This window comes from Portunus trituberculatus, chromosome 40 (assembly GCF_017591435.1).
Source record: "Portunus trituberculatus isolate SZX2019 chromosome 40, ASM1759143v1, whole genome shotgun sequence".
NCBI lineage: Eukaryota > Metazoa > Arthropoda > Malacostraca > Decapoda > Portunidae > Portunus > Portunus trituberculatus.
Window position 1 is genome coordinate 22895381 of NC_059294.1, and position 20165 is coordinate 22915545.

A 20165-nucleotide genomic window follows, 5' to 3' on the forward strand; every position below is an offset into this window, starting at 1 on the left:
CTGCATCTTCTACTTGTTGCGCGTTGCTAACATTCTTAGAGAACCCCAATCCTTCTGTACCTCTACTCTTATGTCATTCCTACGTACCATTAAAGTCCTCCATCTAATCTAATCCCCGCACAACCAATCCTCAAACCTATCCTACAGTGCCAGAGCCTATTGTAGTCTGGCAGGTTACATCCGCCCACCAACATTACTTAACTTACTTGCTGCACGTTAGGTCGATTGGCAGCAGTTGGTAGGCGAATGATTCTTTCGTTAACTGACCATAACGTATTATAACCAGACACGCCAATTAACATTAACATCACTCAGACACTCACCTCAGCAGGGCAAATAATCGGAGGAAAATGTTGCTCTACAGTATCAAAAGCAGGACAGATACCTGACTTGAAAGAGTAAATGCAGTGGGGAGAAAAAAAAATAATAAATAAATAAAACTACCACATTCCCCTTACCATAGCTTCCTGTCAGGCTCTCTACCTCCATTCTGTCACTGCCAAGGGCTGCCATTGCCTTATAATCCTTGAGCGCTTTGGTTCAGACACAACACAGAGATAAATTCGCAGTTTCAAGTACGTTCAGTACCTCACATCACATAAGCAATCCGCGTACGTGGTGATTGTAACGAGTTCACTCTACTAATGGCTGGTCGTAGTCAACAGTACTATAGTTATAAGAGCCTCGAGATCATCCAACATGCACTTACATTATTTCACTTTACCTGTAATGGCACAAATAAAAGTTGAGATAAAATGTTGTCATGCTCAAAACATTTGATACACCAGTACCAAGGATTATAAAGATCCTTATATCACTACCCGCATGAGAGAGAAAACGCTAATGGTAAACAATTATATTATTGATCGCAAGCTAATTTCATTTCACTTTGTATTATTCATTCATTAATTTTAATGCTTATTTTTCTTATCCATTTGTTTTTTATTGAGAAGTAGGTATAGAGATAAGGTACAGTAACTGTGATCATCATTAGAGAGAGAGAGAGAGAGAGAGAGAGAGAGAGAGAGAGAGACGAATTCACACAGATCTTATGAAGAAATAACCAGTTGCAGGCAGAGAATATCCAATTCATCAAAAGATAAACAATAACTTTGCACGGGAAAATTATAATGGAGAAAAATAACTTAAAGGAAAAAAAACTACAATAAAGCAAATACAGTAAAGTTCTGGTTTCATGAAGTGTGACTGCAGTGGTAAGACAGAACTGACTGGCACTCACTCAGGCTTTAGTAGTCATTATTTGATTGACAAAACTTGAATCTTGAGTTTGACCTTGAGTAGCCTCTCCTGGTTTCATCCTCAGCTGCTCCCTATACATGGAATTTTCAAGGTTATGTGCATAACAATAAATTCTAACAATAATGCTGGGCAGGATCCTATTTTAAAAGACTATGATAAACAGAGAAAATTATTTGGAAAGAAATGACACAAACTTCTGAAAAATTCACTGTACATTTCAGAAATTAAATCCATAATGAAAAATTTCAAGAGCATTACTAATCCCTCAGAAATGACAATGGCAGTACCTACTCCACTAGGGAGAACTGATAACTCACTGATAACTTCCTCACTCACATACACTACATTGTGATAGCATGGCCTGATCTTTTAAACATGTTTTGCTATTTACAATGTAATAACAATGTAGCTGATTCTTAGTACATGTATCTCGTTTTCTAAGCCATTTTCATCCATAGTGTTAGTGCCATCTCACTGAAGGCACCAAAGATTTCTCAAATGAATGTTGGTGTGTCCTTCCCCTGCCTAACAAGAAAACACCAATGATATTCACAATTTATATGAAACTGAAAGTTACGTTAAAAATATGCCTATATACCAACATACCACATCTGTCCAAACAGAAAATAATATCCATCATCGTAAGGAGAAGATTGAGGTGTTTTATAAAAGTGAATGTTTAGGTTCCTTTACCAATACGAGTTATGGGTTTACATACATAATGCAGATCACTTGCAGATTAAAAAAGCTACCAATTTAGATCACATTTCCAAGGTTTACAAAAGGTTACAGCATCTTCACATGATAATCACCTTAAAGTTTTTGTTTCTTTTTTGATGCATAAAACATCAATTCTAGTTATTCTTGCTGAGAAATATTCCATATGCTCTAAGCCTCTAACTAGGCCTATCAAGCTTGGGCTAGCATGAATTCTTTTTAACACAGAAGGCTTATAAAAACAAGATAGACTATAATATGATACAGGGAAAAAAGATTGTAAGCTACATCAGCTTGGCTATAATTAGCTGGTACATGCTTACCTATCACAAATTTATATATATATATATATATATATATATATATATATATATATATATATATATATATATATATATATATATATTGTTTCTATGTTGTTTGTTTTGTTATTCTAATACCATCCTATTTCCTTGAGGTTAAAAATGCACTTGCAAAGCTAAAAAATATCAGATAAGATGTTGGTGTTTGCTCTTGGAATTTACTAACACCAGCATAAAAAAAAATCAGGCTCAAATCTTAATGACCAAAATATTTTTCTTCACAATAATATGCATGACAGTCATCATGAATGTAGCAGTGAATTTCATTCTTATTATGCAACTAATCTTACTGCTTCTACCACAATAAAGTTATTCCTTGGGATACTTTGACAAAATCAATGGAAACAAAAGGCCTATGTAGTATGAAGCTGAACCTACACACACAAGGAATCAAACCTGAGACATTCACTTGCAGGCACACTTTAGCACTTTAACCACTCAGCTAAAGGTAACACCTACAATCATTGTCCATGACATTACATACACACATCAGTACAGATGCTTAACATCTTCCTCCACCTAGAACATTCTTTAATCAATAAGTCAGTAAATGTTGAAGATACAGAGATATCTCGATTTATGCAAGGGATATGTTCCTTAAGGGATCGCATATGTAAAAATCACATAAAGTGAACATGATTATTGAACTAAACTGTACATAATTTTCCCCAAAGGATTCAATTTATATTAGATTAATCTGTTCCTGGAAGGGCTGCATCTGAGAGAGTAACCGGGCATGCACCCTGTGGTCCCTGCAGCACGTATCCTATATAAAACACTATTGTGCACCTCTCAGCTGGATTAAAGAAAGAATCATCATTCCTATAGTAATGATGTCTAACTGACAGCAAGACAGCACACACTGACTTTCCTGAGGATGTTCATCATGCATCACTACCTGTCCTGGGAGGTGAAGCGCCTCTGTGCTGTGATCAGCTGTGATGACAATATAGCAACCCATACAAACATTTTGCGGAATCTCATTTGCCATACCAGCAAAGCATCTTGACATCATATTATTCAAAATAATTCACATAATTTGAAAAAATTATTAGGTGTTTTACCTTGTTATTTCAAAATCATACAATCTAAGTATGCATAAATCGAGAAATACCTGCACAACAAAACAGGTACTTGTCAAATTCCAGTTTGTCATCATACTGCTAGGTATCATCAACACTCTATCACAATAACAAGAATATGTATCAGGAACAAGGGTATTACTGATAAGAAACAATGCCTTAAAAACAATGGCCTGAGAAAATGATTAGTACATAAGATTTCTTTTAGTTTACTTATTTATTACTATATTTTTACACATCAATACATTAATGTCCTTAGTGCACAACAAAAACACTGATCCAAATTGAATTGAATAATACATTAGGAGCAAATCTTGTAGCAACATCCTAAGGCATCTGTGACTAACACACTTCCAGTTGGAAAAAAAGAAAAGGAATATTTGACATTTCATTCTTAAAGCTCACAGCCTTTCCATAGACATGCCCTACCAAAGGGCTATATGCAGTGCATTATAATTTATATAATTACTAAATATTTTCTTTAGATAGGAGCAAATACTTTTCACAGAATTCATCATCTAAATACTTGTAGAAGTTCATTCTGGTATGCCACTTCTATAATATAAATAAAGGATCCAAAAGGAACTATATTTATATAGAAAGGCTTTACTGCAGTTTTGCAAATAACAAAACCCCAAATTTTCACACTTCATATGTGACTAAAAAGCACTTTGAGTGATTTCAGAAGCTCCTAAATCATCTGCTAGATTATAACTTAACAGAGTCTATAAGAAGCCTCTTACAAACATTTTGTTTTCAATATATGCAAAAATTACTTGCAAAACGACACTATTTATTAATCAAATTTTCCTCTTTTTTCCCTATTTCCTTACTATCTGCAGCAGTGGTGGTGGTGGTGGTGGCAGAAGTCTGAGAGGTGGAGACCTTAGGAGCAACCCACTTGAGCTTGGCGCCCATGGGCACTGCAGGGTGTGTGAAGGGACAGTTTGCTTGTTTGCATGCTGCACCATAGTAACATGCCTGGAAAATTCCCCAAAGCTCAGGTTAAAATCTACAATAAACATTTTTTCTATTATTATTTATTTACCTACATATACATATTTCAATAAACCTCATTTTAGTGGATAATGATGGAAAGTTAAGTTACTTAATCTCATCTCATCATCAAAAATGTTCTTGATGCGAATAAGACATCTTATTACCTTTAAAAGTTCAATGATAGTACAGTCACAATGAAACTTTCTACACAGACTTTTATACAAGTACAATCTGTGTTCTTTGTGGTAGCATACATGTTATTTTGCATTGTTCCTTTGCATACTCTAACCACTGATCTTTCAAATATTGGCTCTATTGAAATACATAAAAACAAATTTGCCCTCCTCAGCAAACTTACTTTTGGGTGAAGAAAAGGACATGACAAATTTGTGCACTTCGGGAAGAACTTGCACTTCACCTTTGTTGTCCTTGTTGGGGGCACAGCCTTGTGTTTTTGAGCTGCAGCTGGTAATGGGAAGAATAAAGTTGAAATTAACAATTTGCACATTAACCAAAAGTCTTCAGCTTCATTCATCCAAAGAATTTTATGTAGCAGAATGCCAAAACAAGTCATGAGGTTCTTGTCTTTCCTAGATATACTTTCACTGAACACCTTCCTATATCAACAGATCACAGATTTGTCAATGTCATATTTGTATACCATAACTCAGTGATTCCTAAACTTTCTCAGCTTGTTACCCTATTTAAAATGCCATACTAAGCATATATCCTTTCATCAAATGTTGTCAACATTGATGTATATGGTTAAATTAAAACACAAGGCTCTCAGAGTCTCAATTATCCCTGAAAATTGTTAAATTACCCCCAGGGGTTAATTTACACCCAATTTGGAAACCACTGCCATAACTATTTGTTTTTAAACATTGTTTCATTCAATACATAATACTTTACAAAAGAGATTCCGGTGAAGCAAAGACTGAGCTGGATGCACAATAGTGGCAGAAGCACAAATATGATATTCACTTTTTTTTCTATCTATGTAGGAATGACGGGAACCAGCCAAGGGCAACAAAAATTACGATTGAAAAAAAAAGGCCCATTGAGGTACTGGTCCCTGGACAGGATCAGAAGGGTTAGGCAAATATATAAGATAAATGTCTTGAAACTATACAGGTGATAAGATAGAAGATTGTGAAGTGACATGTTTAAAAATTCTCCTGTTGAGTATTGATTAAAAAACTTTAGATAAGCAAATCAAGGGAATCTGATGGGGGGTTTGAGGGATTTGAATGATCATCTTTAGAAACAGGTTGAATGCAGGCACTTCTAGTAACAAGGAAAGATAGATGTTGATACACAAGAATGAATTTGAAAGAATTTGACTAAGCAAGGTGTAATGAGGTGCCAGTCTAGAAGTTAAAAGCAGTAGTCAAGAATTAATCAACTATAATCTCTTTTCTCTATTTCCTTACTATCTGCAATATTGGTGATATAAATGAGTGACTAATTTGAAAAGAACCAGAATCACAATATCTACCTCCTGGGATGTGGTGCATTATTATAAGACACAATTAATAACCATACCTGAGACCATGGCAAAGTTGCGGGAGCTGGCATGGGTGTAAGGGCAACCTATACGGGTACATGCTCCATCATAAAGGCAGTTGGGATGAATGAAGAGACACTTGTCACCAAACTTACATGCTGGGAAGGACCTGCAATATTCAATAACACACACACATATACATATATATATATATATATATATATATATATATATATATATATATATATATATATATATATATATATATATATATATATATATATATATATATATATATATATATATATATATATATATATATATATATATATATATATATATATATATATATATATATATATATATATATATATAAACAACCATGAGAACTATGTATGCCTGAAAATGGCAAAATAAAATCAAATAGAGAGCATCTTAAGGTCAAAATTAATGCTTCTGACATTCAATTCTTATTTCAAGCAAGAATTCTTAAAGATAAAACAATCATAAAGACAAGACCTTCTCAAATATGACTTGCAAATTAAAATTTGAACAGGTAGTTTGTTAAGTACAATTATATCAAATATGAACGGCAAATTGTATTGGAATAGTGATTCTTACACTTTCTTAAGAAATGGATCTATTTCATTAAAACTTCATAAAGTGGATCCTTAATTGTTTGAATTTACTTCTACCCTACCTCTTGAGTTTCAAAGAGTTAATAGGATATAATATACTATAATTATTACTAAATCTATTAATGACTCCTCAACTATCATTTGAATATTCTTTCCAACATGATATGCATCATAGACAATAACTGAGAGCAAACAAAGCTGTGATAACAGTAATGTAGGAGGTTTTGCCAGAGTTTGTGAGACAAAAATGTTTCGACCAAAAATTCATCTGAAACCAAATTAACCATTAGATGTCTCACAACATTAAAAAGATCAGTGTCTCTACAGAACATAATCTAAGAAACTCTTTATGACTAGAAATATGATGCTTTACATTGAAGATTTTATAATACTGACTTAGCAACCTTGGGTAACAATGGATATGGTTGCTCTGTTTTTTTTATTTAGTTCTACCTGGTGTGTTTTTCATTTAAGGAAAAGATGACTGGTCACTTTTACTTTTCATTCTTATTATTTTTAGCAGGACTGGTGCAAATGGAAGAGGTAAATACAAATAAATAAAGAATAAGGAGTAATTTGTTTCCCCTCTCCAGAAATTATCCACTATTTTATAATATACTACTGTATATGGGGATTTAAAAATTTATATTTCAGCTATTTTGAGTGTCTTAAAATATCAATTAAATCCAGTCATAATAGTATGCTTATGTGAGGTTTACAGATATTCAACGCTTCACTACATGGGATCATATTGTACTTACTTGCAAGTTACAGTTGGGTGGTGATAAATACAAGCCTCTCCTGCCTTACACAAGGGCCAGTACTTGCATCTCTCTTTACTACCTCCTGGAAGAAAATAAGAAGATAGAGAAAATAGTTATGTATAATCTGAATACTCTTTCTATATTCTCAACTAAATGAATGATATGCCAACAATCACTTACCAGGTTGCAGTGGCAAGGCTGGGGTGGCTGCTGCCTTGAGACGAGCCTTCACACCGGTCACAAGCCCACCTACTGGCACTCCAGATGTTACACTTAACTCCTCAGGTACTTCCTCCTCTTCTTCCCATTCTTCAACTTCTTCTATGTATTCCTGGTTAAATTCATTTACTACTTTAAGTTCATGTAAATAGAAATATTTGTAACATTTAGCCTCTGGTTGCAAAGGAGCTATAGCACTATACATAAACTTCTATAGCTGGATTTGTTTAAGCCACTTTTTGTGGCCAGTGGTCACTACAAAAATTTTCATCTATAAAAAGGCCACAACAAAAAAAATTGGCAGCCACAAACGAAGTCAGTGTCATTATGAATCTTGTGGAAGTAGCAGCTCTCTTTGTTAAGATAACATGCAAAAAGTGCAGAAAATACTGGGTGTACCCATAGTTAGGAAGACTATTGTGCAGAGCATTCCATAAATCATAATTCTTTTATATTCTTTCAATATATTCCATCAGATACAAATTTTAAAGGGATAATCTCCTCTCCACCTCTGTGATCAAGATTCCACTACCAACAACTCTCTAGTCATTCTTCCCATTCAAAGAAAGGTGTATTTGATGCTGTGACAGAAAGCATGAAAGCAGGAGGAGGCAGAGTAGTGGTAGCCAATAGTGGTTTATTTATAGTGCCATGTGAAATAATGGTTTCTGTCATTGGCAACTCAAGCTGCCCATAGAAATGTTGTTTGAAAAATGGTTCCCCACCACAACACACAACTTTTTTTCTGTAGCTGCCATAAAATAGTTGCTCATATGAAGTGGAGCCATATACATGAATGGGTTCTATGCTTGACCATTTTTTTGTGGTGGCCACTGTCCACATAAAGTGACCCATGTGAATCCAGCCTAAGAGAGAATAGGTGTCACACGTAAGATGTGTTAGTGAGCATGATACAGATGATTATTCTTGCTAACAAAAATGACAACAAACATTCATGGAATCCTTTCACAGCTCTTCTCACCTCCACTTGTTCCTCAGTGTCTGCTGGTGGTGGACGCACACCTAGACGAGACCTGATGCTCAAGGGCTCCTCCTTCTCAGGAAATACCTCGTTATCCACACCCTCAAGGGTCACTATGAACTTGGTGTTTTCCCCACTGAAACATAATTTTGTTACCACATTATTAAAACAAAACAAGATCTATTTTTAGATTTTGTTGGTGGTACACATCATAACAGACTTTCATGCAGTGTGAGCAGTGGGAATCAGTCCAAAGGGTAACATGTCATCTTATCTGATGAAAAATACTACACATTTGTTACTATTGGGTCCACAATACACTGATTATATGAAACTATATAAAAAAAAACTGTGTATTCTAATTATCTATAACAAGCAATTGTCTTGTGATAGTCAATTTCTAAGTGTGCTGCAAATTTATTTTTTCTTCAGTGAATAATACTTATCAGTACAACAGGCCAACAATATCATGTAGGGTGTCCCAGACAAAGCATCACACACTCATACACTTTCTCAGTCCATCTGGTCCCTAATAAAAAAGGATAGTCTTATGAACCATGTTACATACTATGCTCCATGAACTTAGGTAGAGCAAAGTTGGCCATATACGTACACACCTGCTATCAATAATTCAATTTTGCTATAATATAACAATTGTAAGTAGAATTAATATTCTCCACCTTACCTGGTTACAATAGCTGGTGGAAGAGAGTGCTGGATGGGTGGCTGGTCCTCCTCAATGCCCTCATCTACTACTTCTTCCTCCACCTCCTCCACTTCTTCCATACCATAATCATTATCTGAAGGAAATATTTTTCTCTAAAGTTTCCTTCCTGATAAAATATGAATTTATTATGGTTACAATTTATCTCAGTCTGTATTTTCCACAATTCAAGATAAAATGTAGTCATGAAAGAAATATGCCCATACTAATATCAACTTCCACATTCCTTCCTTTCCTCTTTCAAATTTGTCTTACATATTTTTCTATACTTTAAATCCATTCCCTCAATATGATTATAAAATACTTTTAAAAGTAAATTTATCTTATCTTTCTTTCCCAAGTTGTAATTAACTTTACAATTATGAGCACATGTTTTTTTATTTTGTGTAGCCTTATGATCCTGTATAAAGGTACAAATACATCTAAGATTGTTCATGAACTGCCAGTAGTGAAATACGAACTATTTACCTGAAACTTGTGCCTTCTCCTCTTCATGAGTTTCCATTGCAACTTCTTTAGAATTCTTTGGGGAAGCTTCTATTTGTGCTTCAGGAATATGTGGCCTCATAGCAACTGAAACTGCAACTTTAACCTCCTCTTCCTCTTCTTCCTCATCCTCTTCCATTGCCTCCTCTTCATCTTCTTCCTTTTTCTTCTCTTGCTTTGCCTGTTTCTCACCCTCTTTATGTGTTGCATTGGGAACTGTGATTGCTATTTTGCGAATTGTGACTGCCTCTTGTGTCTCCATATGTGAGTCAGAGCTACCTTTCTGTCTTGCTGCCTCCTCTCTTTTCCTGTAGCTGCGACTGAAAAGTTCACCCTGAAAAGAATAAATAGGTTTACCACTTCATTAACATAAAAATTATACAAAGAACATTATTAGTTCCTAATTCCATGAGGTAATAGTCTTTCAATTCCAGCAAGTATATAAATGAATACAAAATTTATATAGTGCTGAATATCAGTATGCAGCTTCTCAATGAACTAGACTTGATGAGATAACACTGACAGAATGCAATGAAATAAACAAACCCTGCTAACCTTATGCTTTTTCCTTGGTTTCTGTTTTTCCACCTTTTCTCTTTCTCTTGTGTGATGTGATGGCCTGTTGACAGACTTGTGTGCATCAGCCATGGCCCGCAGAATGAGAGCTGTGTTGGCCTGGATGGCTCGAGGCCGCCTAGGACGTGGTGTTACCTGACAATATAAGAAGAAAGCTTGGTTACTGCATCATTTACATAATTGTGAGTGCATAGCAGTCTATGCTGGTGTTACAGTTTTTGGGACACATCCTGAGAGCTAATGGAATGGAAAAACATTCAATGACAGGGAGTAAACAAAGGCTCCCTGATCTCTCCATCCCCCCTCCACCAGTTGTGCTGCCGCAGTCATCAGAATAACATTCTCATGCCTTCTGTCTGTTGTTTTTCATTTATAAATTTACATTAACACCAAAGGCTTAATAGTGCTGAAAATATTTGGTAATCAAACAACTGCACACATGGTTGTAAACAAAGCTCTGTCCTCTCCCTCCCTGCAGCCGCCAGTGTGCATCCCTACTGTAGTCCTGCAGCAGTCTTGAAAAAAACAATATTCTTCTGCGTTCTGTAGTTTTCCATTTACAAACTTATAATGGCACCAAAGATTAGTGGTGAAAATAAGGAATCTAGTGAGTGCAAGTGTTAGTGAAATAGCCCTCCACTACTGGGTTCACAAGGAGAAAAATAACAAATGTTTTCATGGATGGTAACTCATCCTCTAACAACCTCCATCCTCCCCCCCACCCTTCTCCCCTCCTCTTCTACGTTATCCATCACCAGCTTTCACTTACAGTATGTACAAAATCATATTACATAAAAAAATACATTGAAATTTTTTATAAACATGAGATTTTGCTCAGATCAGAACAAATTACCTGATTTATAGGTATCAACAGTCAAATTTTTTTATACTCAAATAGCCATTTGGAACGCATTAAGTTCAAGTACTGAATCTCCACTGTATTTAATATATGATGGAGCACTGTGAACCTGGTCAAGATGCCATATAGGAGAGATGAAAGGCAATCCATGATTAACTAATGTCACATCACTTGCACTTTGGTAAGATAAAAGAAGTACAGTATGTAACTAAGTAACTGAAAACTTGCAAGAATTATAGTTTTACTATGCTTGTATTTCCTTGATCTTAAAACATAAAAATACAATATGATTAGAAAAACATCATGCAACAAAAATGCGATAATGATGATTTAATCACTTACCTCAACTTTGCTGGCCACACCACTCAGACCTGGCTTCTTAGGATCATACTCCTCATCATCAGAGTCAGCCTGAGAGTAAGCAAAGGTGATGCTGTTACTAACATCACTAATATGCTGTCATATCAAGTGAGTATAAGTTAAAAAATTTTGTCATTCTTTGACAGCATAACTAAAATGTACATAGCAGAAGTAAGTTGCTTTTAAATACTGGAAATATTCTCAAATTGTAACATAGGCCATATAAAAGAAACAAGTCAAACATGTATTGGCAATTAATAAAAAACACATTTTGATTTGCAAGCTATTTCTGCAGCAATATTTTGCACCAGTATAGTACCAAAAATTCATCAATATGGTTGATTTTTACCGAGAGACAAGATGGTAATCTGTCAACCACCATTCAACAAAAACCATCATGTTTTTATTTCCATATATATCATCACTTTGGCCTTAACCCCTTCGATACCATGACGTGTTTTCATGTTTATTCTGCTGACTACTTGGTGCTTTTATACATCTTCAGAAACTGATGTGAGGATTGAAATAGTGAAGACTGTGGCCATTAATCTTTTGACCTCTATAGACCCTTCATAATGTAAATAAAATAGTTTAATCATACTCAAAACGCGTGGTAAAAATACATCCCAGCTCTGAATATTTTGTATCAAATATACATATATATATATATATATATATATATATATATATATATATATATATATATATATATATATATATATATATATATATATTTGATACAAAACATTCAGAGCTGGGACATTTTTTACCACGCGTTTTGAGTATGATTAAACTATTCTATTTACATTAGGAAGGGTCTATAGAGGTCAAAAGATTAATGGCCACAGTCTTCACTATTTCAATCCTCACATCAGTTTCTGAAGATGTATAAAAGCACCAAGTAGTCAGCAGAATAAACATGAAAACACATCATGTCAAACCATCTCAGTCTTCCCTTCCTTAGCTCAGCAGAGAGATCTTTAACTCCACATACTTCCACTACCTCCTGTCTTGCCACCTCACTCGTGCTCACTTCCACTCACTTCCATATATATATATATATATATATATATATATATATATATATATATATATATATATATATATATATATATATATATATATATATATATATATATATATATATATATATATATATATATATATATATATATATATATATATATATATATATATATATATATATATATATATATATATATATATATATGGAAGTGAGTGGAAGTGAGCACGAGTGAGGTGGCAAGACAGGAGGTAGTGGAAGTATGTGGAGTTAAAGATCTCTCTGCTGAGCTGAGGAAGGGAAGACTGAGATGGTCTGGACACATGAGAAGGCCAGCGGGAGGTGGAGGAGGTGAGGGTTGGATGCCCTCAGCCAGTATGAAGGCCAAAGAAAAGGTGGAAGGAGTGTGTGATGGAGGTTATGCATTTGTTGGGAATAGAAGAACACATGGCACAAGAGCACCATTTGTGGAAAATGCAGATGTTAAACAAAAATTATATATATATATATATATATATATATATATATATATATATATATATATATATATATATAGAGAGAGAGAGAGAGAGAGAGAGAGAGAGAGAGAGAGAGAGAGAGAGAGAGAGAGAGAGAGAGAGAGAGAGAGAGAGAGAGAGAGAGAGAGAGAGAGAGAGAGTAAAAAGGTGCATTTCACTTTCAATGAAAAGAGAATAAAGTCTAAAATACATAAGCAGAAGAATAGAAAGGATTAGTGCAAGAGAGAGAGATGCAAAAATGACCATCCTCTAATTCTTAAGCACTGGTATCAGATATAAGCAAGTAGATATAGATAAAAATTGATAAAAAAAAAAAAAGGTAGTAAAATGCTTCTTCTCAATATCAACACCTACCTGAGAGTGTGTTCGCTTCAAGACTGCTCCTACGGCTGAGACTACTCTCCCAGAGGGACGACTGATGCTCTCTCTCACATGTTCATCACTACTAGCTGTGGCTTCTTCTGACACTCCTCGGCTTACACCAACATGACTAGATTCTATTTGCCTTGACATGAGAGGTCTCACTCGTGCCTGCATAAATTTCTTATGTTAGAAAAGTTTCCAAGCAAAATCATACTGTATTACATTTTGTTTCAATTCAGTTAAAATATATTAATGAAAAGACACATCTGTAAAGTTGGAAACCAACTACTACAATCTTTACATTTTCTATTTTTTCCTAAAGTGGCAATACTGTAACATGTGGGGCATGAAAGTTAAAGTGCAAAGGTAAACATTTCTTAAGCAGCACTCATCCTATTGATGGTGCATTCTCAACTACTGTTTTTGACATGATCACATGCAGGTATGCAGATTCCCACCCTAGTTATTAATGATGATGGATAGATACTAATGATAGTGAGGAGCTTTGATGATGGTAGTCTTGTTATTTTCACTAACCTCTAACTTCTTGCCAGACGAATTTGAAGACGGCAGCACACACACAGATCTATGAGCTGACGTGATGGCACTTGACACAACTCTTGCCACTCCTTGGCTGTGCGCACCAGATGACTCTGGCCGCATGGGACCACTAGATTCTTCCCGTAAATTAATCATATGCTTTCCACTGGTGCTGCTGCCAAGGCGATCTAAGACTGAGGGCTGAAAGAAGAATAAATGATGTACAGTGTTTATTTCCATGTGGTGTAATGTTACTGATATACTGATATACAGTTTTCATTTCCATGTGGTAAGAAATTTTACTTTAGTAATATGATGCTGAAAACATATGTAAATTCTGCCCAGATTAATTTCACTTTACGTATTTGATTTTGTAAAAAGAACATAGTAATTATGAATTAAGATTTTTCAACAAAGTAAATCTACATTTGATTGTACAACAAACAAACAAAAAACAGAAAGAAATGTTTTGCCTCAGAGCAGTCATACCTTGTCTCGAGATGCCCCAGGTCTAGGAGCAACTAAGCCTCCTAGTCTCTCTTTGGCTGAGATTCGAGGAGGAGCAAGTTCAGATTTTGGCTTTGTCTTTTCTTTGTAGTCTACTTTTTCTCTTAATTCTATTTTGTCCCTGTGGTCAGCCTTTTCCTTTGCCTCTGCCTTAGAAACCACCTTTGCCTCTGCCTTAGAAGCCACCTTTGCCTCTACTTTGCTCTCCTGCTTCCCATCTGCTCTGAGCTGGACTGCCCTGTGAATCTGCTCTTGCTTACTCTTCCTAGGGGTGGGCTCATCCTCCAGCTCCAGACCTAATTCATCTGTGTGCATGGCCAGTATAATGAGTATCATTACCTCAACATCAGCATTAACTTCAATAATGTCTTTCCCTTGTTCTTAAAATCAAATCAAATACTAATACATCACATACTTCCACAATATTTCTCAAAGCTTTAATAGTTAATTTTTTTCTAAAGCTATACCAATTAATTCCCTCTACTGAAATACTTGTATACCTTTTTTACAAAAAATACCCAACAACTTCCTAAAATGTATTCCATTCCTCTTCCATCTCTCTTCACAGTATTTACAATCTTACTCTATTTTTACCTTCATACACTTTTCTACATCTTTCTATGTGAAATTCATAAATTCTCCCTATATTTTTTGCTTGCTTTCAATCTTTGTGCATCCATACTCTTAACTTTCATTTTTACAACTATCAATTAACCATCAGTCTTAGTTGATTCTTCCAAAATTAATATACTCTAATAGTCTCATCTTACATTCTTACAAATGCTTCTCTATCTTATAAAGCCAATCTAAATCTCTAAATACCATTACCTGCAAACATTAAGTACTGTATATCATAAACTGACCATAAGAATTAATACAACTAATACTACAGTGAAAGAGAAAAGAGCAAGACAAACCAGCATCAAACTTACCAACATCTGCTCTAAGCACCAGCAGGTCTTCCTCCAACTCTTCCTCCTCCTCTTCCTTCTTCTGCTCAGCCTGACTCTCTGCTCGGAAGATATCTGCAGAGGAAATCTTACCCCTTACCAGAGGCTTAATCTTCTTGAGGGACACATCCAAGCTTGACTGCACTGGGGCCACCTCTGCTGCAGCTGGAATGCTCTTCTCATAACTGCATAATGGGTCCTCTTTTGGTGGTGGAGGTTTGGGCTTTTCTTTCTCCTTTGGCACCTCTTTAACCTTGATAGGCTTGACTACCTCACTCACAAGTCTCTTATCTTTTGTGATTTTTTCTGGAGAAGTTGGTGATTCTGACTTTTTTAGTTTCTTCTCTTTCTTCTCACCTGATTTCCTCTCACTTGACTTCCTCTTACGTTCTGTTTTCTCCTTCTCTTTACCTTTTCTTTTTTCCTCTTCTTTCAGTCTCTTTGTCTCTTCTGCTTTTAGTCGTTTCTTCTCTTCTTCACGTTCTTTTCTCTTTTCCTCCTCTTTCTCTTTCTCTTTCCTCTTTTCATCCTCAGATTCTTTCTTCTTGGCTTCTTCTTGTGGAGTAACTGCAATAGGAGAAGCATCAAAACAAGGCAAAATATTCAACAAGAGAAAAATTTTGATAGAAATCAAATAAACTGTTGTCTTTGAGTGTTCATTATAACTTCAATAACTAAATTGCTTCCAAAGATTATATATATAGTGTTTTGTATCTTATCACTTTGTAGTATATGAGTGAGGTGTGTTGAGTGAATAGAATTGGTAAATGCCTATACAACACTAGTTTATGTGTGTGCATCCAGCTTCTCTACCTAGTCTATCAATGTGGTATATATAAATATGAGTTGAACTTGATTAGTTTTACCATTATACAGTAAACACTCGCTATACCGAACCTCTCTATAATGATTTTTGGATATAACGACTGCATTATACTGGCCGAACAATCCTCTGATATAGCGAATTCGGTCCAGTAAGTAGCGAACTCAGTTCGGCGCGTGAGGAGCAGTTAGCATCACACAGCCTCGTGGCCCCGCACCCCCGCTCGGCTCGCTGCCTCAGTCTACACCCAGCATTCGTCCAGTAATTACAGTTTATTCTTGTGGATGTGTGGAATTCGGGAAGGTAAACAAAACACTCCTGGGCTTGGCGGCATTGACTAGCTTGACACATGACCGAATGACTTATCTGATATAGAGAATTTAGGTCGTTATAAAAGATGGATTACCGACCCTTGGATACAACTAACTTTCGGTTATAACGTTAGGCCTTTTCCCCCAATTGGTTCGTTATAGTGAGGGTTTACTCTATCTATATACCTACCCAGTCTTTCATTTAACTGATGTACACTTTATAGTTTCTGTCAACTCTTCCACTATTTCTTATGGGAATGTTGTATTTTAAGCTATTCAAACATCTCTCTATGACTTCTTGTGTCCATTCAAATATTTACCTCCTTTTCTTATACCTCTACAATAAAAATCACCTATTTTTCCTCAATGTTTTCATGAAGTTATATACATCATCGCAATTCATTCTTCCCTTCTTTCTCACCTTTACATAATAGTATTTTTTCTTTTGTCTCTCATTATACTTAGCTTTTCTAACTCTATCACATTTTTTATTCCATCTATTTTTTTATCAATTATTTTAATTTTCTATTTTTTTTTTGTGTGTGTGTAACTGATACAACTATAATATTATAATGCAATATAATGCAGAAAAATCTATTATGTCTTGAGGATTCCACTAATATGAACGGAAAAGTTTGACTATTTTCCACATTAAAATATCTCACCTTTACTTCTTCCTGGCTCTGTGGTAGGTCCAGTGCCTTGTAAGAGTGCAGCAGCATTGAGCTTCTGCAGGACATGGTGGAGCCAAGATGTAAAGCGTTCTGTGTTATGACCCAAAAACAGACTCAGGTCGTCATCCATCTGGTCTTTTGTTTTCTTATTGGCAACCAGCACCATGATATAGTCTGGGAGTTCTTCATCTAAATTACAAAGTACAAAATTAGCCTTTAACCAATAAGTAACAAAGAAGCCAATACTAACATAATCGAAGTAATAAGAGAGTAAAAATTAAAATGCCATGATTAAAACATTACAAGCCATGATCAGAGCATGTAAATCTTTCTTCTATACTATTTCCACAGTGATCCAGACGTGAGACATTAACCTCATTTTTTTTTCTTATAAGACAAGAATGAGTGAGGACTAAAACCAGCCCAACGAAAATATAATGTAAAGTATGTAATGAATTAAGTACCAAACAGACATGACTATAAGTACTTACCTACATAGGTTCCCAGTTCAACAAGCTTGGCTTTAATTGCAGACTGGAATTTTAAGAAGAAATTAATTAAACATGTAACATCCAATGACAAAGACACTGTATGCACCTTGCCTGGTCAAACTCTTTAAATTCTGTCCCTCAACTTCTACCTTTCCTTCTTGCTGGAAGTTTACCTAACTCAGTCAGTTCCTAAAAAGGCTGATCATTCTAATCCTTTAATCTACTGTCCTATTGATTTAATTTCCTCTTTATTTTAATTTTTTTAACTTATCCTCAACAGAAAAATTTAAAACATTCAGTCTATAATCTTCTATCTGATCACCAGCATGATTTTTGTCAGAGCTGCTCTACTAATGATCTTTGGGTTTCTTTACGGAGTCATGGTCATCGTCTTTTAAAGATTTTGGTGAAACTTTTGCTGTTCCCTTATACATATCAAAAGCTTTTTAATAAAGTCTGGCACAAAGCTTTTACATTTGAACTACCCTCCTACAGCTTCTATCCTTCTCTCTGAAACTTCATCTCAAGTTTCCTCTCCAACTGTTCTATTGCTGCTGTGGTAGAACAAACTGCATGCCTTCCCTCCTCCCATGGTGTTATTGCACATGATTCTTCTTTCTCTCACTCCTATTCCGTCTATCTTTCTAATGCAAGTGTTAGTTAACCAGTACTCTCAGTAATTCACCCCTTTTTCTGATAAACTCTGGAACTTCCTGCATGCTTCTGTAGTTCCATCTGTCTATGACCTGAACTTATTTAAGAGGGAAGTTTTAAGATATTTATCCCACTCTTTTGACTAACTCCCTTGACTCTGTTCAGGGACTGGCACTTCAGTGGGCTTTATTTCTAATATCAAATCTTGTTAATTTTAGCTGGTTTTTCTTCTTACAAATATATATAAAAGAAAATAAATTAGAATAGAAATCTTTTTTTTTTTTAATATGGTTCTGAAAACTAAGTTGATTGTAAAAGTTTGAATGAAATCAACACAATATAGGTACAGGATATACTCAAATTTAATTTTTGTAAACCTTAAGATTCTCTTATACTAGATTCATGACAATCAGGAGAGCATCAAAGAGACATGACCCCTTAAATGTCAAAACTTTATTATATAGTACGACCACATGAAGCGCATGAGTAACATTTTGTAGTAACTATCAGATACGCATACATAAAGAAAATCATTGGCAAAAAAAACACCAATATAGTTTGAAATCTTAATTTGTATTGCAGTCAATGTGATATGCTGTGTTATGTCTAAAAATTAAGTCAGATTAAGTTGCATGATGTGATTATGAAACTTTGTGTAGAGCTACAAGAGTCAACACTTAAAATCAGCATGATGCAGTCCTGTTGTTTAGAATGATCTTTTCATGAAGCGTATCTTTAAACTAAAACAAATTATGATGTAGCTGGTTAGTGAGAGGAGTGAATGATAAGTGCTGCAGGGTTTGACAAGTACGTAACTCAAACGATTGTCATCATTACTATTACTGAATGAGTTCATCACACAAATAACAACTGCAGCAGTCAGTGTATTTCTTATCAGTCAAACTAGTCACAGGTATGATGTATCACTCTACCTCGCCACCACCACACGTCACTGGTGCACCAGGATACGCTCATTATAAAACTACGGCCATTTACACCTGGCTAAACTGAAACACCTCACAACTCAAGGCCCTATACTGGGTTGTCATTATTGAGGAATTGTACACAGCACACTCACCCGTATTTTCAAGCTGACCTCGGACGCTACACCCTCCATGGTTGTTCTGGCCTTATGTCCTCGTCCCTTACCGTAAACAAGCCGCTAGTGACGTCACATGCCGGCCGTCAGCTGGCTCCTCCCGTCTTGCTCGGGGTGACAATTAAAAACGTTTCTTATTTTTAGTAATAATTTGTTGTTTTATTGGTGCGTACAGAACTAAAACAAATAAGACACTTTTTATTTACTTAAATGATCAACGATGACTATGACGACGACCACATAAAAGTAGGGAATTCCGTCTATTTACCGTATGCTTATTGGTTTTCTTTTTTTTTTTTATATATATGTTATCTTAGCCTGATATAGCGTTGCACTATGTAACGAAATCGTTTTACAATTTAGTTAAAGCTCAATTTATCATTATTTTGTATGTGAAGGTAGGTATGAACCGCAACAGTATTAATTCTTGAGGCTCTGCGGTAGCTTTTACTTGATTTTTATTTGAACTCATACATCACAGACAATAGATCAACACTACTCTGGCAATATAATAATATATGCATGACGAAAGTAAGTAAAATGACTACAAATAAGACTTGGGAAATATTTCATTGTATCTGAAACGTTTCGGATCGAGTTTCTTTTTCTTTTCTTTTTTTCTTTTCTTAACAGACAACTGTAATTGTTAGGTACTAAATATCTAGTTGGGTTTCAG

At 35.2% G+C, this 20165-nt stretch overlaps 1 protein-coding gene across 1 annotated transcript; it reads right to left on the reverse strand.

The window, feature by feature from the left end:
• Window positions 1-1934: 1934 nt before the first annotated feature.
• Window positions 1935-19595, reverse strand: LOC123515906 (zinc finger CCCH domain-containing protein 14-like). The gene is made up of 17 exons (XM_045274798.1): window positions 19469-19595; window positions 17737-17779; window positions 17237-17434; window positions 15420-16004; window positions 14470-14792; window positions 13978-14181; window positions 13432-13608; window positions 11518-11586; window positions 10296-10451; window positions 9723-10074; window positions 9216-9330; window positions 8531-8666; window positions 7510-7660; window positions 7327-7411; window positions 5966-6096; window positions 4779-4885; window positions 1935-4402 (listed from the first exon to the last, which is right to left on the reverse strand). Exons 1-17 carry the CDS (start codon window positions 19505-19507, stop codon window positions 4211-4213), a joined length of 3063 nt encoding a protein of 1020 aa, XP_045130733.1. The 5' UTR covers window positions 19508-19595; the 3' UTR covers window positions 1935-4210.
• Between the last annotated feature and the right edge of the window lie 570 nt (window positions 19596-20165).

What these genes read in the sequence shown, in the direction of transcription:
- LOC123515906 (XM_045274798.1), bottom strand. Translation starts at nt 19,507, where the DNA reads ATGGAGGGTGTAGCGTCCGAGGTCAGCTTGAAAATACGG. An exon ending in CCACCAGCTATTGTAACCAG is followed by an intron (nt 8,667 to 9,215) that starts GTAAGGTGGAGA and finishes ATTATGTTTCAG; the next exon opens with TGGGGAAAACACCAAGTTCA. An exon ending in CACCCAACTGTAACTTGCAA is followed by an intron (nt 6,097 to 7,326) that starts GTAAGTACAATA and finishes TGAATATTGCAG; the next exon opens with GTCCTTCCCAGCATGTAAGT.